General features: G+C 28.3%; 5 protein-coding genes across 9 annotated transcripts; 2 read left to right on the top strand and 3 right to left on the bottom strand.

Moving 5' to 3' along the window:
• Nucleotides 1-306: 306 nt before the first annotated feature.
• TfIIA-L (transcription factor IIA L) lies at nt 307-3445 on the bottom strand. The gene is made up of 7 exons (XM_031975876.2): nt 3296-3445; nt 2485-2695; nt 2073-2402; nt 1785-1990; nt 1537-1680; nt 1247-1336; nt 307-1132 (listed from the first exon to the last, which is right to left on the bottom strand). The coding sequence occupies exons 1-7, from the start codon at nt 3317-3319 to the stop codon at nt 1025-1027; spliced, it is 1113 nt and encodes a 370-aa protein (XP_031831736.1). The 5' UTR covers nt 3320-3445; the 3' UTR covers nt 307-1024.
• A 760-nt stretch (nt 3446-4205) lies between these two features.
• Nucleotides 4206-13826, bottom strand: mahj (LisH and WD40 domain-containing protein mahjong). 3 transcript variants are annotated; one of them, XM_076370241.1, is made up of 20 exons: nt 13525-13806; nt 12224-12497; nt 11772-12030; nt 11477-11655; nt 10909-11363; nt 10290-10761; nt 9959-10204; nt 9487-9858; nt 9271-9393; nt 8907-9206; nt 8552-8749; nt 8381-8486; nt 8233-8272; nt 7630-7875; nt 7352-7538; nt 6699-6992; nt 6372-6573; nt 6077-6283; nt 5756-5995; nt 4206-5410 (listed from the first exon to the last, which is right to left on the bottom strand). In XM_076370241.1, exons 2-20 carry the CDS (start codon nt 12482-12484, stop codon nt 5196-5198), a joined length of 4602 nt encoding a protein of 1533 aa, XP_076226356.1. In that variant the 5' UTR covers nt 12485-12497; nt 13525-13806; the 3' UTR covers nt 4206-5195. The 3 variants fall into 3 exon arrangements, with proteins under 3 accessions (XP_076226356.1, XP_031831729.1, XP_031831728.1); XM_031975869.2 differs by having other exon boundaries at nt 8233-8486; nt 13468-13826; XM_031975868.2 differs by having other exon boundaries at nt 8233-8486.
• A 714-nt stretch (nt 13827-14540) lies between these two features.
• On the top strand, nt 14541-16145 carry Vha26 (V-type proton ATPase subunit Vha26). Its single transcript, XM_031975511.2, has 5 exons — nt 14541-14726; nt 15219-15394; nt 15489-15654; nt 15741-15924; nt 16011-16145. The coding sequence occupies exons 1-5, from the start codon at nt 14694-14696 to the stop codon at nt 16127-16129; spliced, it is 678 nt and encodes a 225-aa protein (XP_031831371.1). The 5' UTR covers nt 14541-14693; the 3' UTR covers nt 16130-16145.
• Nucleotides 16146-16509: 364 nt separating this feature from the next.
• On the bottom strand, nt 16510-19342 carry Pex13 (peroxisomal biogenesis factor 13). Of its 2 annotated transcripts, none has more exons than XM_031975699.2 (5): nt 18972-19342; nt 18459-18731; nt 17939-18048; nt 17684-17860; nt 16510-17594 (listed from the first exon to the last, which is right to left on the bottom strand). In XM_031975699.2, exons 1-5 carry the CDS (start codon nt 19037-19039, stop codon nt 17266-17268), a joined length of 957 nt encoding a protein of 318 aa, XP_031831559.1. In that variant the 5' UTR covers nt 19040-19342; the 3' UTR covers nt 16510-17265. The 2 variants fall into 2 exon arrangements, with proteins under 2 accessions (XP_031831559.1, XP_031831558.1); XM_031975698.2 differs by having other exon boundaries at nt 17939-18186; nt 18972-19340.
• LOC116426578 (CAAX prenyl protease 1 homolog) lies at nt 19339-23451 on the top strand. Of its 2 annotated transcripts, XM_031975697.2 has the most exons (7): nt 19339-19355; nt 19868-20090; nt 20534-20680; nt 20802-21005; nt 21094-21606; nt 21694-21837; nt 21955-23451. In XM_031975697.2, exons 2-7 carry the CDS (start codon nt 19989-19991, stop codon nt 22171-22173), a joined length of 1329 nt encoding a protein of 442 aa, XP_031831557.1. In that variant the 5' UTR covers nt 19339-19355; nt 19868-19988; the 3' UTR covers nt 22174-23451. The 2 variants fall into 2 exon arrangements, with proteins under 2 accessions (XP_031831557.1, XP_031831556.1); XM_031975696.2 differs by lacking the exon at nt 19339-19355 and having other exon boundaries at nt 19776-20090.
• The last annotated feature ends 16 nt before the right edge of the window (nt 23452-23467 follow it).

Genomic DNA, 23467 nt, shown 5'->3' with positions numbered 1-23467 from the left:
GTAATTAAAATTTACATAGAATCACAATAATGTTATAAGTATTTGAAAATATTTCTATTTTTCTTGTTTTATTATTTTTTCTACATTGTACATTTACAAATAATATTGTTCAAAAACCTTTACATCCTATTATTAAATTACTTACTTTGTCTAAATGAAAGTATTTGTACAAAAGGAAATTAAAATTAAGACTAAATAAAAGTATGCAAATAAACACATTCTATCTTTAAACGAGGATCAAGAAAAGGAAGAACAATTATACATTATGAATGTATAACCTTACAGGAATTATTTTGTATTAAAATCTTTAACAGTATAAGACACATTTATTTTCAAGAGCATCACATACTTATGGTAAATTGCAATCCCTTAGAATCTATTTACATAGTAAACTCACGTGAAAAAATTCCCGTTAACGGGACTCCTCAAAATATAATTCAGGATATTTGCTTGATTATTGAGCTCTTAATTAGGCAATGAAACCCTAATTAATCGAAAATGTTTTCAACTTTGATTTCTTTACTATTAAAATGGTTTTATATAATTCGAAAGTTCAACTTTTCCTAAAACGTTGCTCGAAAATATAAAAAAACCTTTTTTATTCTCTAATTAAATTATTTTATAATACATTAAATGTACATTCTTTTTCACTTAAATTCGATAATTTCGTACGTAATTAGTTTAGTTCAGTTTAGTTGCATTAAATGTAACATGTATACTATTATTTCCAGTGACATATTCTATTTAATAGTAATATTAAATCTCATTTTTATAAATAATGAAGGATGATGTGTTCCATTAATACGAATAATTGGGGTTTCAATTGCATTTTTCTTTCAGAAGGATTCTATTCGGGCCTATCGGAATTAATTTTTAAATAATAATAGAATTTCCGCGTGATGTTTAGAAATTGTTTCTAAGTTAAAGAAATTTTTGTTGAAGCATAAATCTAGTGAAAAATTTGTAACCAATTTCACGTGAACACTTCAGCAAAATCAATTTCCATAGTTTCGTATAGTATTTTTTACCATTCCGCATCCCCATTCATTTTCTGAAAAACATAATCCTTTCCACTGAGGTTCATTATGCCGTCTTTGAGGTAGAATTTCCATTTGTTTCTACTCCTCGTTATCTAAAATAATTATCTGATTATTTTTAAAAAATATTTTTAAAAAATACGTAGTTTATACATTTTTATAACATTCTTTATAAAATAAATAAGATCCTTATATTTTGTTACAAATACCTTGTCGTATTGACAAACGACTACATTATCGGTATCAAATAAATCTGCTGGATCGTCATCCGTTACATCATCTTCAGAATTTAAGGGTTCCTGAAATAATAGGCTACATTATTAAAGAAAATTATTCAGTTTTCTAACAAATATTAATTGATCTAAATTGTTAAGATATAAATATATTTCTTAAGTATATGTAAATCCTTTAAGTTTCTATATTATTATTTCTATATGTATGTACTAAAGCAATGAAAGATTATGTATTATAGTTTTCAATTTTAAAAATTTTCAAATACCTCTTCTCTAGCTGCAGCTTCATCGTTTTCTTCTTCTTCTTTGTCTTCAAGATCTTCTTCTTCATCTTCATTATCTTCTTCTTCCTCTTCTTCGTCATCGTCTGACGAATCACCAAGTGGACCATCTAATTGTGCTATATTATTCTGCAATATAACAGTAAGAAAGAAGTTTTGCACGTATACATGGTATAAGTAACAGAAGAAATACAATATTACGCTTATCTCAAATTAATATTTCTATTAATCACCTGATTTTGTACAGGCCGTTGAGAGACATTATTTGCATTCTGTGTAACAACCTGAAGTGGTTGATTAACTTGGAGGGGTGCCAATGTTGCTTGACCCTGTAGAGTGGAATTGACATGTTGCTGGAGTAAAGTGGAAGCCAAATTTGCTGGTAATCCCATTGCAGCCGAGATAACTGGACCCGTTAAAATTGTATGCAACTGGTTACCTAAAGGTAAACATAATTCCTTTAATTGAATATTTATAATTTATACAGTCACATCGCTATACATAAAATTATTATAATGTACCTTGAATTGCTGATGCAGGAACCTGTATGGTCAAAATTCTTTGTTGAGCATCTGGCACACCAGTCTGTGGTGGTAAAGTAATCTGGATAGGTACTTGCCGTTCCATTACTGCCGATGTAGATGTTACCAATTGTTGGACTGGTGTACTAATATGTTGTTGCATGACAGTCGTAGTTGAATGAGTTTGGGTTTGTGTCTGTTGTTGCGGTTGTTGTGCTTGTTGTTGTTGCTGTTGTTGTTGTTGTTGTTGTTGTTGCTGTTGTTGAGATGCCTGTTGTGTAACTGCATTTCCTCCTGTTTGTTGTACAAAATGATTTCCTACATTTACTCCTACAATTAAGCATATTACACATAAATATTGCAATAAACTTTCTTATCATTCTTAGATTTCTTTTAAATTTTATTTGTGTACCTTTATTAACAGGCACAGTTTTGTGCGTATTTATTTGTGGAACTTGGGGTTCTGGTGGGTCCGGATTCATTTCTACAGCTTTGCTAGACATTAGTTTCGTTTCCCATATTTGTTTGAGCTCTTGTAGCACTTGTTCGTCTACACCTTCATCTATAAATGATTCCCTTACGCCCGATATAACATCCTCTATCACAGTATTGTATAATTTTTGCTGTAACATTAATATGTATTTTATATCTAAACTGATAAGAACATTACATTTAAGTTCTTTATTAATCGTTCTACCAAATATTTCAATATATCATTTTTATATTTCGCTAATATTAAATTTGACACTACTCATATTACTTGTGAAATTAAAAAAATATAATCATTTTAATATCAAGCTATTTCTTACATTATAAATAAATAATTCCTAAATTCTGTTTACAATAGTTTCATATAATTTTTGTGTAATAACATTATAAAGTCTTAACATTGGTAAAATTAAAAGCAACAAGCGAATCTTAACCTAACTAACTTTACTTATTAAAAATTAGAAAAAGACTTTTTTCTAAACAAATTAATATGAAAAAACATAAAGAATTGGAAATAATAATAATTACTAAAATCTTATCAATAACATACGAATTCATTGTGATTTTCTGTGAGATTAAAATTTTCATTAGAGTAAAAGGATCGAAGATAAGGATTATCATGAGAGAGGTGGAAAAAAATTAAATGATAAATATCGTCATTGCCGTCATCAAAATTATCTTAATTAATTGTCTTTTTAATTGATCGTCGGTTTTTGTTCATATTTATTACTCACCACGCTTGTCTGACTGAGGGCCATCGCGAGGATAATTCGTATTGTCTAATGACAGAAACAATAGGAATAATCCAACGAATAAATCAGCCCCAGTTCAGAAGTCGATCCGCGGTAGCATCGCTCTTTTATATACTGTGGACACGTCTCCCATTCCACCTGATTCTACCGTGAATTGAGATCGGCCATTTCAAGGGAAATCAATGTAACCAACTTCACGGAACAAAAATTCTCCGACTATATATTTTTTTATTATAAAAACATCGGCTTAAAATTTGTTCGTTGCAAACCGGGATAGACACATTTATTTTCTATCAATACAAATAAGTCTAAACAAGTATAGAAGAAAAGAAATTATTTTTAAGTTAATCATTAAATAAATTTGTATTTTTATTTATACAGTAATATTTCCTGATATTTATTTAATACAAGAAACGTTTAATTTATTATTAATTTATCATCTATTAATAATAAAAGATAATTAAATTGAAACGAAGTCAAATAACGTTTAAAATTGTAAAGTTCCAAGGATTATTTCAGACACAAATAAAGAGACTCATTTTTACTGATCATTTAATGAACATGAATTATATAACTTATCACGAGGGTATTGTTACTTGTGAATGCGCAGAATTTTAACAAGTAAAGTAAACGAAACGATTAGGAATAGTTTTACATTCGATAAGAAACGAAAATTCTTTATTAGGAGATTAAATATCGATATAATATTATAAAAATATAAAATATCGTGTATTTAAGTAACAAAATAGCAATTTCGAATCTCCTTCTATGTACTGATAATATGAAAGAGATCGGCCAGCGATATGCTAGCGTGAAAAGTATAAAGGAAAAATAAGTGTATTGTTAAAAATGAAGAAATCAACGTATTGATAGGTTTACTGAGAATTCTTCATAAAGCGCGGTTCTATTTATTAGAGCAAGTCTATACAAATTCACGATTTTTTATTATTGATAACAAACGACAGGATTAAATCAACTTTTTACAATCTCTCTTATTTGTTCACGCACACATGCAAGCAAACCAAAGACACACGACATACACACGTACTCACACACACTCTCTCTCATACATTGTATTTCATATACATAAGTATACGTTTTAAGAATTTCGAAAATGTATTATTTAATTAATTAAAGTTTAAAAATAATCGACACTTTGATTCCTGTGATTTTTCCAACATGATCAATCCGATCGATATAAATTTTTTCGTGAGTGTCTTGAAGAGCAAGAAAATTCCTTACTGATTATCAGCTTTTTAGTAGTGAATATACGATACCAGTTCAGTGAATAACAAATATTTTAAATAATAGTATGTACATTTAAATCGATGAACGAGATGTTCCATCAAAATCAGTATTACATTAGCAATCAGACTGTTTTTTTAATATTTAATATTTTGTTATATAAATTGATTCAGACTCACTTTATTGACCAATCTTGAAAATATTTGTTAATTGATTAATTGCTTAAAAAGATTCTAATATCGACAAAATAAAGTGTATACTTCGTATGACGAATCTTATGCAGAACTATGTAGAAAATTTATACTGCATTGAAAAATTGTTTTCCTCGTGATTAAAATTTTGTAATATAAATATGAGTACATACTGAAAATACATTTACCTGATTCATTAATTGCTAAGTGAGATGATTAAACTCGTAACACTTCTCAATAATTAGTTAATAATATAATATTTTATCTTTTCTCTTTAAATATGCATTCCTACTTCGCCAATCAGTAAATGATAACGAAAATAATTCCTTAGTTGTAGAGCATGTTTTAGCCTCATGATTCATCCGAAATGAAATGAAATCTTTTTACAATACATTGGAATTGTTTGAAACGAAAATTCGTCATTTTTGTTCTTATTTTCAGAATATTTATGGAAAAAGGATTTCAAGATCATCGACATCGGAAAGAGAAAAATCTGGAAAATCTGGTGACCGGCTGTAATCCGTCAAATCTTCTCCAGAATCATCGCCATCAGCTGCATCATCATCATCATCATCATCATCGTCATCATCATTATTATCACGATCGTTACGCTCGTTTTCATCGCCGTTTTCTTCTGCGCCTGCATCTGGATTGTCTGCGTCTATCCCAACAAAAATAAAAATTATGTTTCCATCAACAATATATTATCAATAATATCTACCATTTATACAAAAATTTTTATCGTATGAAACATTAAATATTTAGGTCAATTTCTACGTGTATTAACTCTGAAAAAAGTTAAGAATATAATTAAGATAAGATTCACATTGATATTTTTTAAAATACTTGTTATTAAGTAAGATATTAAAATCAATACATTGAAATAGAAATATTTATGAAGAAACAATATTGAGTATGAAAATTTAGAAAGTAAATATATTATAATTAATATATATAAAAGTAAGTATATTATAATTAATATATATAACAAAGTAAGAATATATACCATCGGCATTATTATCATCTGAACCAGAATTTGAACCATCATCGTCGCTCGCATCAAGATCTTCTTCATCATCGTCTTCATCAGCTTCATCTTCATCATCTCTCCTTCTACCAACATCATACAGCCTAACGCAAGATTCTTGGATACTGTCGAATTCACCCTGATTTTCAACTATAGCTATTTGCGTGTCGAATTTATTACAAGCCAGCCCATATATTCCTCTTTTAACATCACAAGTTGCTACAATTAACATTATATTAAATATATTTCTTACTTTTAAACAACGTGAATTACAATTGAATAAAATTTAAATAAACATACCAATGTTACTATAATCCAAAGCATCTAGAGTTTTAAACGATGTAACATAATGTGATTCATCTCTATTTTCTTGATCTAAAGGTACGGCATATATAATATTATTAACAGGTGAAAATATTACTTCCATTTGATCAAGCGTTGGCACTGTCTTCAGTAAATGAAAAGTTCTCAAATCCCAAACTTCTGTGTTTGACACCACCTCTGTACCTGTTGAAGTGAAATTAATATTAATGTTACACAATTCTAAACTTTCATATCGTTCATTATTAAATAAATATACAAATGATATAAGTACCATTTGGATGGAAAACTCCATTGAGTGTTTGATTTAATTTATCAAATTTGTGAATTTCTTTTCCCGAATTTACGTCCCATAGGATACCGTCACTTAAGACCAGTTCATCGTTCATGCTGAACGTAGCTCGATTTTTAGTGTATTGGTTAGAAATTGAAGGTGTAAGGGTGGTTAATAATTTTCCTGTAGCTATATCATATATCTAAAAATAAGGGTTATAAGAAGTTACGCATTAATTCATTAAAAATGTTTACATAATCTGCCTCTGTTAAAAATCTTAATGTATTCCATTTTCAATTTTCTTATAGCTTTATATAAATAACTTACCGTAGCACTTTCACCTTGAGTTCCAATAATTCTGTCTTGAAGTTTTCCAAATTCAACGTAATCTTCATTTTCTAAGGATAATTTCATATCGAAGAAGGTTCCTATACTCCAAAGTGCAGACATGGGGCTTCTCCATACAGTAGAGCATAATAGTAAATTTCCACGCTGGTTACATTCCATATGATAAACATAAGATTCATGACATGGATATGTTGCTTCCTCCAATCCTGTATGTGCATTAACCATTTTTACGTCTCCCGCGTATGTACCTAACATTAAATAGTCCTGAGAAGGCTGAAAAATTATTTAAAAATTACATTTCATATTATTATATATTTATTTCATATTAAAGAAGTTTGATATGTTTTACATTTAATTCTCTTAATAATAATAATAATTGTTAGAAATATTTAGAAAGCGTGCCAAGCTTTAAAACATTCATTCTTTGTTTTTAATTGATAATTTTTTGTTTGTTTAATATAAATATATGCTTGCTCTTTGAACTGATTAAAAATGAAATTTACCTATTCAAAATATTTACTTCTTCTGACATAATTTGTTAAATAAACATCATTCAGTTATAACAATGAGATAATTAAATAAAATTTATTTAAAAAAGTACTTCGTTTTACTACTAATAAAAGTAGGATTACCAAAAAAATGCAACAGGTAAAACTTCCAACATCCGTAGGCCTAAAAGTTTTTACAGGGCAGAACCGGCTGTAAATATGTCTTCTATCCAATCTTCTACCATCTATACCTAATGCTCTTCTTGCCAGTCTTACAGTTACATTTGTCGGTGTTGAATTCTTTGTACAAGGATCTGGACATTTATGTGGTCTACAACAAAATTATTTGATTACAAAGTGAACACAAGTTGATATTAAATTTAAGATAAAATAGTTGTAAATTTAACTTTGAAAATACTTACTCAAAAAGATTAAATTGTGGACAAGTAACCATAGGATTTTTACAGAGCGCATGTTGATTAGTTAAATATTCTGTAATAATGGAATCCAATGTTATGGTAGATGGATTAGAGGTAGCTACTCCAGTGGTTGCACCGCCTCCAGGATCTCTTGAAATTTGCTTTTGTAAAGATCTACATGCAGTTGGCTGAGCAGTTGACTGGCAATTCATAGTACTGACTAGAGGCTGTTTATCAGCTTGATTTTTTCTGAAATCATTTGTTCGCATTTTAAATGTTATCTTTAACATATTCGCGACCGGCAAATTTTTCATTTTTCTAATACTCATTGCCGGTGAAAATGAAGAAAATCTTAAAGCTTGAATCTTAAATAATTGCCGCAAATTTCTAACGATAAAACAAGCACAAAAATTAAAAAATTTATTTCTAAATATTAGTCTTGTAACGATTTGTTGTTTCAAAATTATTACATTTGAAAAGACGCGGATTCATATCAACGGCAACCAGGAATAGAATTTGAAAAGACGTGAATTCACGTCAGCGATCGCGAATATGTTAATATTAAAATATGCATTACAAGTAAAGTGTTACAAGAATAGAACTCACTTTGTTGTGATCTGTAGTTTAATCGGCTGATTTGTGCTAGGTGAAACAGCATTTTGAGTAAGACAATCGGAAAGTTTTAAGCGCAAATTATTCGCGCATGTTAAAGAGGATGAACCCGAACTGGTATTTGAGTGGGATATATACCTAGACGATGAAGTGGGAGTGGTGTTATTTCGAGAAGATACTTCTCTTTGGTTACATCTACTTGTATTGTATAAGTTAACAGGTGCTCCCGGCGAAAATCCATTTCTTGTCTGAAAGAAAATAAAGTTAAATTATGCATTACAAATATTAAATTGCTTTTATTATTATATCTTACTCCAGTGGTCGCAGGGCTCCGGTAAGTAAATGGATGATAAGTAGTCACAGGTTTCATTATCGCAGAAGAATCAAGACTGGCTTCTTTTTGAAGACTTGTTGCAGTTTCCGTTAAACCTTTTGATATTAAATGTTGGTATATTAATTGATTCAACTGCTGTTCATTATATTGTATCCTTGTTTGCGCTACTACGTTTGCCTGGAACGCAAAAGTTAAAAATAATTTATAATTACTATATCGGTGAAAGCTTATTTACGTAACAATATCGTTTAATTCAATCAATTTTAATTTGTCAAATAAAATAGTGATGCGACACAAATACAATTAATTAAATATATTTGTTAAGAGGACTTACCCTGTGTAAACTAGCTAAAGAAATCTCATATTCTGCTCCAGTGGGTTTCGCTTTTCCAGAAACTCTTTCCATCAGTTCTAAAGCATACTTTTGAAACATAACGTGTTCCTGCCTCTTCTCTTGAAGTATAGGATCTTTCATAAGAGCTTGGATTTGTCCATCAGTAAACATTGGAAGTTTACTAATAATTTGCCTGACTTTTTCGCTACGTGCCAAACCCGCTAAGGCACGACACGCTAATGCTCTTATACTGTCTGCATCTGTGATTGGAGTTTTCACCATCATCAGTTGTAACAACACCTGTAAAACCAACAACGTTATTAAATGAAACACTTGAATTTAATGAAATAAAAGAATTACATACCATTATCCCGTTATTGGATCTCACACTCTCCCAAATTTTTTGAATTAACTCTTCGCTGTTGTTAATATTCGCTTTTTTCTTAGCAGAACCTGACACCGAATATCTTGCAACATTACCACCAATCTATGACAAAAAAAGGCAAGGAAAATAAATTATTTGTACACTTGGGAATAAAATGTGTAAAATTTAAATTTTACATCGAATCCAATTATTTACCCTATTTATTGGAGCGCAAACACAATTAATCACAGCTCTTAGTGCAGCTCTCTGCACATCTGCATCGGCAATAATTTCACACTCCGCTGCAGCCAAAAGTAAATTAATTGCCATTGTCATAGACATGTCTGGCATGTCCACTCTTTCGCAAAGCAATAACATTACTTTTGGCACAACTGAACAAATAGCTATTACGTCAAGGCAGGAACGAACTGTTTCCGCGCTAGAAGTTGTATGAACACGACCGCTGTAATTCCATTCTCTAGCGAAAGCAATGATTTGAAGGAGAAGTGTTATGCCTCCAAGACGATGGAGTTCTTCTACTGGCGGCCATACTGCTCTTACAGACATTAGATCTTGGAGAATTTCCACCTATAATAATAAAACAACGTTACATTAATTACAACAGTTAAATATAATAACTTTCAAGGACTTGTTAAAATCCGATAAGTATTTCCTAAAGAAATATTACTTTCGCTTGCACTTCTTCACTGCTTAATTTGCAAGCTTTATAAGGTGGTAAAGATGGCTGCAAAGTATCGCGTTCTGCCCTAACATTTTCTGCTCTCTGTAGTTGCTCTGCTTTTAAATGTAAATGGGCTTCCATATAACGTTTTAAGGCTACTGCAACGTGTCTAACAATTTGTCTAGATGCACACTCTTCATCATCATTTAATGTTGGCTCCTCTTCTAGATTTAAAATCGGCAATGTGGATATCTTAAAGAAGGTTGATTAATTACTTAAAAATTATACAATATATCGTCACACATAAGTCGAATTTCTGATATGGAAAGATGTTTACCACATTAAAAAGTTTTCTTAATCCGTCCTGCGCATCGAATTCTTCTAATATTACTTTGAATGGGAAGGAGAAACCAAAGAACATTGTTGCATGACATCTTCCAGAATCATGACTTCGTTCTAAAAGCCACAACGCATAGGTAACAAGATCCGATATAACATGTTTCGGCAACAAACACACTCTTTCCATTGCATCTTCGCAATATGCTAAATAGTATAAACATATAGAAACACCAGTAGCTGCAACACTCGGTCTTGGAACATCTAACAGTTTTTGTAAACCTCCGACATTGAGGAATTCAATGGAGAACTTTTTATGACAGAGAAGAGAAGCTAAGTATTTCAAAGCTTCAAAGGCTAGACGACTATCCTTGGTTTCTCTAACATTAATATATTTGAGAATTAGTTCCAGAGCATTTTGTTCAAACACATGACCTAAGAATTCTTGATATTCACCCATCGGCGTAAGATACCTGTCAGTCAATTAAAAAGAATTCTTTCAATCAATTTGACTATCATTAATACTAAAGTATCAGTAGCAGAAATTAAATGTAATTAATATAATTAATCAAATAATTTAAAAATATTATTTCTTTGAATAATGATGTTAATACTTTTACCTCAATATTAACATTTGTCTTGTAGACAATGTTGGAGGATGTATTTGCATATTTCCAATAACATACGATTCCATTTCTGCCCATGAGGAATTTGAATTTCCTTCCAGTAAAGTAGACGGAGTACTTGAACTTTGCAACAGAGGTGCAGAGTTCTTTGACAGATTGTATCTTGGTGAATTTGATGGTCTATGAGTACTATGAGTACTTTGTGCCTTAAATGGTGTTACTTGATTATTAGTATTAATGTTCTTTGGCAGTGATAAGGGTGGAGACATTATTTCTAAATACATAACATCGCTCTTTACAGGAGTTTCACATTCTGTATCGTTTTTCTTCTTCTTAGGTAATGGGACAGAATCATCGGGAGATGGAAGATAATCATCTTCTTCCTCTGAGAAACAGTTACTATGATTTGGGCTCTTAAGAACTCCATTCTCTTTTCGTTTCTCTCGTACCTTAAATATAATTAATTAATATAAAAATAATGTTTGAATGCAATACAGTAGAAAGTTCTTGAAAATTAGTTGAAAGAAATATCTTTCATTATAACCCATTAAATTGCTCTTACTTTTCTTTTTCCAGGTACACCTTTATTTTCTCCATCGCCTCCACTATTTCTATCTTTACCGAAATGTGCAAATGGTCTATTATTAGCTGCAAGCTGTCTATTTTCCTGTGCCTTCTCTTGTAATTTATGAAGCCTCTGTAACATTAGAGGCACCATTTTCCCATTTTGTTCTCTAAACCCTAGAACAAAATTAGTATAAGATGAATTAGTTTCTTCATAAACTTGAGTCATTATAATTCCTGTACATTTGACACATTTTTATTTGAAAAATTTACAACAATGTGAAAGTGTATACCTGTAGCGATTTCTTGTACTTCCATAGCTGCAGCCACAAGACCAGTTGCATAACTTTGCAAAGGTTCTATACTTTTCTCTGCCCATGAGAAAAGACGATGTATAAGACCTTCCATATCGGGTTGAAATACAGCAGAAGTTTCTAACCCAGGAAGAATATCAAGCATAAGACGACAGGCTGCAATATTCAGTTTTCTAACATCACGGCCTGTGATGCCTGCACGAGACCAATAAGTATCACGCAAATAATCATTTATAAGCTGCAAAAATATAAAATATTAAACAATAATTTTAAATATTGTAACAGTATGTTAGTTACTTGTATACTGTATTATATTAATATATTAGTCTTAAATATTATAAATATTATAGTATATAACAAATTAGGATAGAAATAAAAATTATTATTATTATTGTTATTATCATAATTATTATTATTATGCAATAATTTACCTTTGTCATAAAATTATCTTTTCTAAATAAAACTTTTAATATGTGCCCAAAATTGCACTCTGGATCTGTACGTGATGGATGTCTTTCATCAAATGGATCTGGATCCATTTTTAAATAATTCTCTGTTTCTAGTTCTATAATTTCTGCCAGTCTTTGAAGTGTAGGAATTGGGTCATATGTAGGAGTCAAATGTTCCTCTTCCCATTGTCGAAGAATTTGAACCACATCTGTTACTTCTGCCAAAGACTCTGCACTTGACATCTTTGTTCCTATTCTGTTATAAGCATAAAATTATATTTAGTGCAAATAATTACTTATTCCTGTAATTCAAATACTAATGCACTGAATTTTTTCTTATAATAAAGACTTATAAGTATAAAAACAATTATTTACAAATTTAAATACTTATGATAAAGTGTTAGTAATAAATATATATTTATTATTAATAATATTATAATTCTTTCATAAAACTGTGCAACAACATATATTTTTATGACATCTAACAATGCAATTTTATGAGGTATATAATTGTTTATTTGAATAAGTGATATACTTTGTATAACAAATGAAAAAATTGAGATTAAATGAAGTTAATATAACATTTATAGTGACTTTTTGGAATTTTGTATTCATATGTCAAAAAATATGTTCATATAAATTAAAAAGAGAATTAAATTTCAATAACAAATGAGATACACAATATGTTAATTTATCCGCAGTAATAATAATTTTCCATTGTTTTAATCAGAATTATTTTCCCTTAATTCTATTGCAAATTAAGCATTTCTAAAACAAATTATAACTATTAAATGAAATTAAACCGATTAGAATTAAAGCAATTGTACATTGCACAATACAATTAAACCCACAATTTTTCGTATGACATTTTGATAAGAAAGAAAAGAATATATATATATATGGTTCTTAATGAATCAATTAACAATTAAGATAATTGAATTTAATACTTATTTGTAATCTCATTATAAATTAAAAAATTGTTCATTATCTAATATCAACTCATAACTTAACCTTAAAACGTAATGTACAATAAACAAAGATCAATCTCTCAGAAAAAACCATATAAGAGATCGATAAAAGGTATCAGTTATCGAAAACAATTGAAACAATTAAAGAGAAAAAAAACTGAATACTACATTAATGAAAGCATTCCGTCCGCACATTTACAGAATTAGATGATGAAAAGTAGCGCGTGTCTTTTTAGGTTAGAGTCAAAGAAACATTACCTTGTCGGAATATATTTGACAGCTAACCAATTTGACAGTTATTACAGTTTAAGTTACCTTTTTGAGCAAGCGAAATTGAGTTAATTTGAGAAAGTACACGTAATTCCAATGAAGAATAGCGTTTTCTTATAAAAGTATGAAATGCAACCACCGACACGCATGCTGAAGACGAGCTAGTTAATTCGACTTTTGAAATGCAATGAAATGTCACAATAAAATGGGAGTTTTTTATCGTACACGTTGGTCCCACGCACTAGTGCTTTTTGAATATTTCGCATGAAACGCTGCGCAAGACGTTTTAAACCGTTTCAGGAAATATGTTTTTGCAAAAAAAGAAAAAATAATTTAAAACGTAACTGTCGTTATTATAAAATAGTTAACTTTTATATTACTTTCATAAAATTTCGTTTTTATGACATCAAAACAAATAGCTTATGATTTCTATATACATTTATATATATTTACATATACATATGTAGAAATTTGCATGTATGCTTGTTACGATGAAAAAGGATGTTTATTTTCACAATGTTCTTACAATTTATAAAATATATACACGAAAATATATAAATATGTTTTATAATCGTTATATACAAATAATTTTATTTAATACTGTGAAATAATTTTAAAATATCGTTCCCGTAATTTCGCATTATTATGGCTACTTAAAATCTCATTTCTATCCCCACCGTTTCTAGTACTACCCATCATTGGATAGATTTTTTAAACAAAGGAATAGGGATAAATATTAGCCAATAAGGGCAAAGACAAAAACTCCAATTTCTAAGAGATCTTGTAGACTGCAGAACTTCTTGAATTTTGTTAAATTAATGGAACAATATTTGTATTACATAGATGTTGAACTGCCTCCCCTTATGCTAGTGACTTTCGGTCAACATTCTCTTACTACCTCTAAGTACTCGAGGAGTACTCGAGAAGTAACTTTCGTGAGGGGAAAATCACTATAGCGCTCGCGAACTCCCAATTCGACACCTCTGCCGTATGAGGTAGATTTTATATTACTTTCAGAACACATTTATATCCTCCACAATATAGCTAGTAAATCATTTTTAAGAACACACTGTCCGTGTCATATGATCGTCATTAAGTGAAGACACCTTCGTCAGTAGGCGTTGACTCCTTGAAAAATTCGATTCGGAATCGACTCCGAAAATAATTGAGAAAATCTTAATTACAAAGAAGAAGAGAAATATTAGACCTTCAAAATGGCATTAAGCGATGCAGATGTACAGAAACAGGTATAAAACTATATAAATTTAACTTCAATAAAATCCCAATGAGCATTGATTTTAAGCTATTTTTGCATTTTATTCTATATATTGTTGCTTGAGCGAAATGCTTGTGTTTAACACCCCCTTTTGTCAAAATTAATATTTTTCTCTTTGCCTATTTTCCTTTAACACGAGAAATAATTAAAAAATTCACTCTTCCTTTGGAAAAGGTTTTCAAATCATTTCAATGTAATTACAATTAAGCATGTAAATTCTGAATCGTGCTAATTATTCTGTTTTGAGTAGAAAACGACTTTTTCTTTTATAGTATATTTTCCATTCTTGTGTCTTTAAAATTCTTAATCAGTATTATAATGTTCATTTATGATTACATTATTTTAAATTTTATAAAAATGTATTATATGTTACCACAATATTAGAAAAGATTTTAAATATTATTGTAATTTTATTTCAATATTTAAAATTAATTTTAATTTTCACTTTTTTCATTCTTTTTAGATTAACCATATGATGGCCTTCATTGAACAAGAGGCCAATGAAAAAGCAGAAGAAATTGATGCCAAAGCAGAAGAAGAATTTAATATTGAGAAAGGTCGTTTAGTGCAACAACAAAGATTAAAAATTATGGAATACTATGAGAAAAAAGAGAAACAAGTTGAACTGCAAAAGAAAATGTAAGTGCAATTAAAAACATTTTACATATATATATATATTAATGTATTGTAATGTAAAATGTGCTGTTACTTTTAATTGAAATTTTTTGTACAGTCAGTCATCAAATATGCTGAACCAGGCTCGCTTGAAAGTTCTGAAAGTAAGAGAAGATCATGTACGCAATGTCCTTGATGAAGCTAGGAAGAAATTAGGAGAAGTAACTAAAGATGGACGTTATAGGGACATTTTGAAGTTATTAATTGTGCAAGGCTTATATCAGGTACATGTTTATATAAACTTTGAATTAATTAATATAAGCTAGTAATACCATATATTCAAAAACATTTATGCATTCTAAATTTGTAGCTGACAGAAGCCCATGTGACTGTTCGTGTACGTCAAGTGGATATTCCCTTGGTGGAATCACTTATTGACTCTATTCAAGATACATATAAACAATCAACGCGAAAAGATGTAGTAATTAAAATTGATCAAGATAATTTCCTTCCGCCTGATAGTTGCGGAGGTGTTGACTTATTTGCAGCGAAAGGTATCTTACTAAATTTATTCTTTACTTCTTTGTTATATTTACTAAAATTTACTTGAAAAGAATATAAACAAATTTATTTTTTGTAGGACGTATAAAAGTCAGTAACTCTTTGGAAACACGATTAGAATTAATTGCACAACAACTGGTACCAGAAATACGCTGTTCCCTCTTTGGAAGCAATCCCAATCGCAAGTTCACCGATTAAAAAACCGCCTATCTCATTTTCTCTTTTCTCTTCCTTTTATTCTTTTTTCCTTCCTAACAAAAACATTCCCTTCGTTAGAATGCTAAAATAACTGCAGAATTCGTTGTATAGAAAATGTAGAATCTGTTATTGACATTATTGGAAAAAGAAAAAAAGTGAAATTGTGAATTATATAAAATTATGCGCGTGCGAGCGCGTGCATGCACATATATAAATATACATATATATATATATACACACACACATATATATATATATATATGTATATATACATATAATATAAATATAATACACATATGCCTATAAAGTATTTTAATGTGAATGAACTTGTACATTTTTTAAGATTTTCCTTTAGAAGAAATTTCCTTTACTTCAATTAATTTTATTTTTATAATGTAGAAATGTAGCAATTGTTAACTGTTGTGGTGAGTATAATTGATCTTAGAACAATTCAAATCTTGTAAAAAAAAGATATATATATATATATATACACCTGACAAATTGTCACCTTATATTTTCTTTGTTTAAAAAAGTTTATTCTATGTTAAGAAGCAAAATGTTTATTCTTAATTTTTAACAATAAATACATTATTAATAATTATAATTTCGTTAATATTCTTCATTTAAAAAAAGGAAAAAGTATTTAAATTTAATTTATTATAAACAAATATTAAGATTTGTATATAAATCTAACAGTACAGTACAAAGACTATTAGAACTATAATTATTATTTATCATGAATTGGTTGCAGTATAAATATAATTACTACATGTAACATAAAAAATCTTATTTATTAGACTACCGGAAAGTAGTTGATTTGTTCATTTTATTTTAAATATCTATAAATATATAATTCCAGTTGTATGACATTTAATTGTTTTTTTGTGTTTGTTTTAAAATAAATAATTTCTCTAAAATACTTAATTACTTTTATCGGATATTTATCCCCCCTTTGATAATTTCTATTTACATTCATTAAACAAAATGTTTGTATTTTTTAAAATAAGTAACAAATATAAAAATCACTGACAAATGTAGAAGTTTAAATAATAAAAAATGTTATGGGCTATGATTCCTACTTATTATTGTAAGTTGTCATATACACATCAGTTTTTTTAATGGATTGTATTTTTTCTTTAAATCTCAGAATTTTCTTTAGTATTTCTATAATAATTTTCATTAGTGCAAGATTTTTCTTCGTTTAAAGAAATTACATCACTTTCGTTTCGTTTTTTCAATTGTCCTATAATTTTAATGTAATTGTAAGGAATGAGACCAACATTTGCATTGTCAGTTGCTCTGCACCATCCTGGCATATTTTTTGGTTGCAACGCTTGTGGCGCAAGATAAAGTTTCTGACCAGCTCTTAGACTCAATTCCTCGTTGTTTGATGCGGTAAAATCATACAATGCAGTTGCAACAAATACCGGTTGATCATATTGGTACCAATCCTTTGGATCCTTACCTAAAACGTATGTGTAAAAATTTTAACACTATACACGTATAATAATCATGTTTATTTTCTAATAAAGAAATTAATTAAAATTGTCATACCTTTTACTTGAACATTTTTAATATTATTTGTGATTTTGTGAATCATGTAAGGTATTACAAAAAATACGCTAAATATTAAAAATCCAGACCAGAAAGAAGTATTAACATTTTCATTTCCGATCTTTGCCAAAGATTTTTTCCATAATTCCTCATTCATAGAACCTTCATGTTCAAAACCTTAAGGAGGAAAGTTCAATAAACTTATATATTGAAATATATAATTCTTTAATGTTACATCATTTTTATTAATCTCACCATTATTGCGTACGATTTTCCTGTACAACCACTTTACAAATCTAATCAGAGCAAAAGTACTAAACAATTGTCCTAAAGTTGAACGTAATCTTCCAACATTTTCTGCAACACTTAAAATTGCTTTAAATGAATTTGTTAAAGTGAAATATGTAGATTCTAAAAGCACAGTTATGGATGAAAATGTTTGTACAACTGTTTCAATTAATTGAAAAGTTGGTCTTGTACTTTCTTCGAAATATTGAAAAAATCTGTAAAGGAAAATCATTACGAATGTAAAAATTTATACGTTTGCTGTAGAAAGATTTTAAGTCTAATCCATTTTGTATATTTTTTGTAAAGGTTAGTTTATAAACATTCCAATATAACAAAAATTAGAAATCAGTACATTAATAAGCATTTATAGTTCGTAAATATACAATATGATACAAATAATTTAATTAATTCAATGAACTAATATTTTACTATAACAATTTAATTTTAATTGTTAACATCCCATTAAGACAAATTTATTATTATGTACCTATTTTCAGCATCGCCACTGTGATTATTAAACATTCCGTAATTGTTATAATTAGAATATGGGCTACAACCATATGAACTATACCCTCCAAACCCACTGGGTCCCCTATATTGATTTCCAAGTCCGTACCCATAACCACCATAGTAATTAGACCCATATAATCTATAATCGTTAAATCCAGAATAATTTTGAGCTGGTTGACGTGGTGGTATTGGTGGTGGATTTCCTAACTGGTTACTCACAGTGGGAAATGGTGTTGGAGTATTTGTTAAACTGTAAATAATTTTATAATTATTATATTATTAATTTATGATTATTATTATAATAAAATAATAAAAAAATCTCAACAAATTTTTTTAGAATTTATTTTTCAATACAGATGTTATTTTTATCATCCTTCCATAACAATGGATCATTTATGATGTGAACTTTGTTTTTAAACATTGTACGTCAGTTTCTTTATCTTAAATATAAAATATAATTTTATTAATTAATTTTTAAAAACATTAATACCTGGATGCAATTTGAGGGGAATTTCTTAAAAGATTTCCGGCATTATCACTTGATTTTCCTGGTGCCATAGCTTACAGCTTGTCCGTCGTATTTTTAATCATACGCTCTGTACAAAGTTCATAATCCCCCCTGGAATCATGGAAGACACGATTTGCATCTCGTACAAATTTTAAATAAACATGCAGTTTTTGACAATTCTGAAGATTACTGTCATCCGTAAACCATAGAGTATTCATACAGAAACAAAACTTCTGTTGAAACTAATCTTAATTGAATGACCTTGAGTACTATATGCCGGTGTTACTACTTTACAAAACTTATACATATTTTTAACTGGATTTAAGACGTATTATACAACAAACGAAAAAGAATTGCATATAAATGGTAGCAAATATTGAGAAGTGTGGTAACATTTAGAACGTACTTAATTACTATAGAAAACTATATTTAAGAAATATATATAATTTCATGATTTTAATTTTGCTTAAAAGATTATTTTCATTATGTTATTTATATAATTGAATATTCTTTATATACGTATACATATAAAAAACTTTATACTGTTACATATAAATATTTTATAATTTTGTCAATGTATACATACCATGTAGTAAATTATTTTTTATTTATATATAAAAATTATAGAGAGAAATACTATAGTATTCCTTATTTTATACAATATATGTACTTATATAGTAACTTGATTTTTTCTTTGTCAATTAGAATAGAATGATAGACATTTTTATTGAATTATGTTATTTAATAATTAAGTTTTGTTCCTAATCTAAATTCAGATTACCCTGCTTCTATGTGCACGCGCATTAAAAATTGATTCTTTAAAAACAGATCTTCGTTTGTGTAAAAGTTCTCTGTATAAATTTTCTTTTCGCCCACAGATGCCGCAACAGAGTTTGTACACTTACGTACTTATATAATTCAAATTAGTCTAACCTTTCCACATTAAAACATTCATCACAGTAAAATACCGGGATTAAGTATTATTTAACTGTAAATATAATGAATAATATTCTCAAATTTATGGGAGATTATATACTGTATGAAATTTTGGCATTAATATGGCTATTGTACGTATGGAGCTTTTATTTAAATCTCCGGCAGGTAAATTATTCCTAACCTCAGCTTATCCACAATATGATACTCCTTTTTCAAATTAATTTATAATAGTAGTATAAATTATTTTTACTCGATAGTAGGACTTAAATTTTAAAAAGTTAGATGAACTTAAGTATATACTTTTTCTATCTGAACTTTCAACCTAATTGTACAAACATTGTAAATCGAACTAGGCAAACAGTTTCAATTCAAGTTCATCTGATCTCTGAGTTTTTATTAATTTATAAGTTGTTATTAATTAAGAATACCTTTGATTGCATCTAATTCAATTTTTTTCAAAAGATATTATCTTTTGAAGAAGATATCTATCTATATTAAATATCTATCTATATCTATATTAAAGATATCTTCAATTTCTTATGAAATGTTTATCTCGAGTAACTTAAATGTATTTTGTATAATGATCTTTATTATTTAATCTTTTTTAGCGTGCTCTGATGATGCGTTTGGTTGAATTACCTACTGCTGTTGAAAGTTTTATGACAAAAGATGTCTATGATAAAGCTCGTGTGTATCTCTTGGATAGATTAAATTTTTCCAATTTTAAGAATACTTATTCTGATATCTTTACTACGGTATGTACATTTACATTCTTTTTATGATACATATAATGTCATGTGTTTAAAAATTACATTATAGAATAAAAGTGTTTAATTGACTTAAGGATTTTATATATATTTACTTCTATATTCGTAGGGTTTTTTGTTAACTCTTGGCTATCGTCATTTCTGGAAATGGAGTATTGAAGTAGAAAAGTACTTTGGTCTCAATTACGAAAATGAAATTCTACTCAGTGTTACTTTCATGTTTATTTTAAATGTATTTTATAGCATCATTAATTTACCATTGGTGGTGTATAAAACATTTGTAATAGAACAAAAACATGGATTTAATAGAGAGGTAAAGAAATTCAAACCCTTTTTCGTAACTTGAATTAGAATTATACAAATTGTTTATTGTTTATGTTTTTATTGAATATTTTTTTCAGACACCATTGTTCTTTATCAAAGACCAGATTCTTAAGTTTGTTGTTGTACAAGTTTTGACTATACCTCTTCTTTCTGCTACAATCTGGATAATACAGAATGGAGGAGATTATTTCTTCCTTTATCTTTGGATTTTCTCAATCATAGTTATGTTTTTGATGATGATTATTTATCCAGAATTTATTGCGCCACTCTTTGATAAATATACACCTCTTCCCGATGGAGAATTAAAGACAAAGATTGAAGAACTAGCAGCTTCAGTTAGTTTTCCACTTTATAAGTTATTTATTGTGGAAGGGTCAAAAAGATCTTCGCACAGCAATGCATACTTATATGGTTTTCATAAACACAAGAGAATCGTATTATTCGATACCTTAGTAAAAGAATATTATAAAAAGGCAGAGGGTGAAACAGAAGAAAAAGGATGTGAAACAGATGAAGTGTTAGCAGTATTAGCACATGAATTAGGACATTGGAAATTTAATCATACAGTGAAAGGAATTGTACTTGCGCAGGTAAACTTTGTATTTAAATATTAACTTTCTTACTTATTTTATTTTATTTTATTTTATTTTATTTTATTTTATTTTGTAATTTTTCAGGTAACATTTTTGGCAAAGATTCTTGTGTATGCAAAACTTCTAGATTATGAGCCAATGTATATTGCCTTTGGATTTACGGACTCGCAACCTACATTTATAGGACTTATTATTATCACTGTATATATTTTAATACCATTTACAACAGTAAGTTCGATTATTTTCTTTGCGCATGTGTAAAATATTTTCTACTCTTTAATTATATTAAAATTTAAATGTTCTCTTCTACAGTACTTAAATTATTTTGATGATCTCTTCTTTCAGTTAATACAATTTGTAATGGGACTAATTGGAAGAAGATTCGAATTTGAAGCAGACAGATTTGCAAAAGATTTAGGGCATGGAGACGCGTTGAAAAGGTCATTAATTAAACTACAGAAAGATAATCTTGGTTACCCATTGTTTGATCCATTATATTCCTGTTGGACGCACAGCCATCCTCCATTACTAGAAAGACTTGAAGCTATTGACAAAGACGATTAATTAAAAAATTAATTTAAAAACTAATGTTTTTTACCTTGTAAACATAATCACAAAATATTGTATAATCGGTTAAAGAAATAACTTTGATATTAATTTCATTTAATTCAGTAACTAAAACATTAACATTACCTAAACATTTTTTAAGTTCCAAAGAATAGGAATTTATTTTTCACGTTTACTATAATTTCACAGAATAAAATATAATATAAAATACAGACCACTTGAATTGGACTTTAGGACCTAGGTCAATTTTATATACTGTTTATTATTCATAGCAGTGTTTGAAAATATCCAGTATTTTTTCTAGATATTAGTAAAACATCATTGTGATTAATTACTACAACTTATAAATAATATTTAATATAATGTGCAACAATCAAGTACAGAGGAAATATGGAAGATATTTCTGCATTTATATTCATTAAATATGATTCAATTTTAATTATAAATGTGGAACTTTTATGAACATATACCTAGGATATAGTTTAAGGAGGTGTATGAAATGACAAGAGACTGCAAAATACATAATATCTATGTAATTAATCAGAATATTTCTACTGTCTTTAGATTTATATATTTGAATATTTTTTGCATATTTTACCTATTGCAATGATTTTTACCTATTTTTAACATTATATGTACTCTTTAATTTGTTAAAATTTAAATAGTAGTATCTTTATAGTGGACCATTTAAAGTAAAGACAATAGTCTAAATAGTAATTAATTTTTTTTTATAAATATGTAAAACTATATGCAAAATGGGCAGAATAAAAGATATCAAAAAATTCTTAAGAATATCAGTCTAAGTTTCGTTCATATAACTTTATTCCATACAAGTATGCATTTGTATAATTATTTGCAGTCTAGTTATGAATTTATTTTGAGATTTTCTGTAGACACGGACAATATTTCTTTCCTCCTCTTATTTTTATAGCTTTTAAATATTGTTTATACTAAAATATTTTGTATCTCGAATGCGATTAAAATGCATGTGCAGTAAACAAGAAAATACTGATTCTTAAATCCAAAATGTATTGATTGTATGTATATATAACATCTAAATAATTTTGATTACTATTATTGCGACATGTATCTTAAAATGCGTAATTGTTCTCTAAATATTTTGTTTACCAATAAACTCTTATTTAATTTTATTGTACTTAATACATAAGACTTCAATTAAATGTTTACTTTCTTAATTCATGGGAGTCATAACAAAATGATGTAATATTGTGAATTATAAGAGTATTTGAATAATTTGTAAAGTAATAATAAAGTAATACTTATACAGACA

Source organism: Nomia melanderi, chromosome 8, assembly GCF_051020985.1.
Source record: "Nomia melanderi isolate GNS246 chromosome 8, iyNomMela1, whole genome shotgun sequence".
Taxonomy (NCBI): domain Eukaryota; kingdom Metazoa; phylum Arthropoda; class Insecta; order Hymenoptera; family Halictidae; genus Nomia; species Nomia melanderi.
Note: the sequence above shows the minus strand (reverse complement) of the source record. Positions and strands in the feature narration are given on the sequence as shown.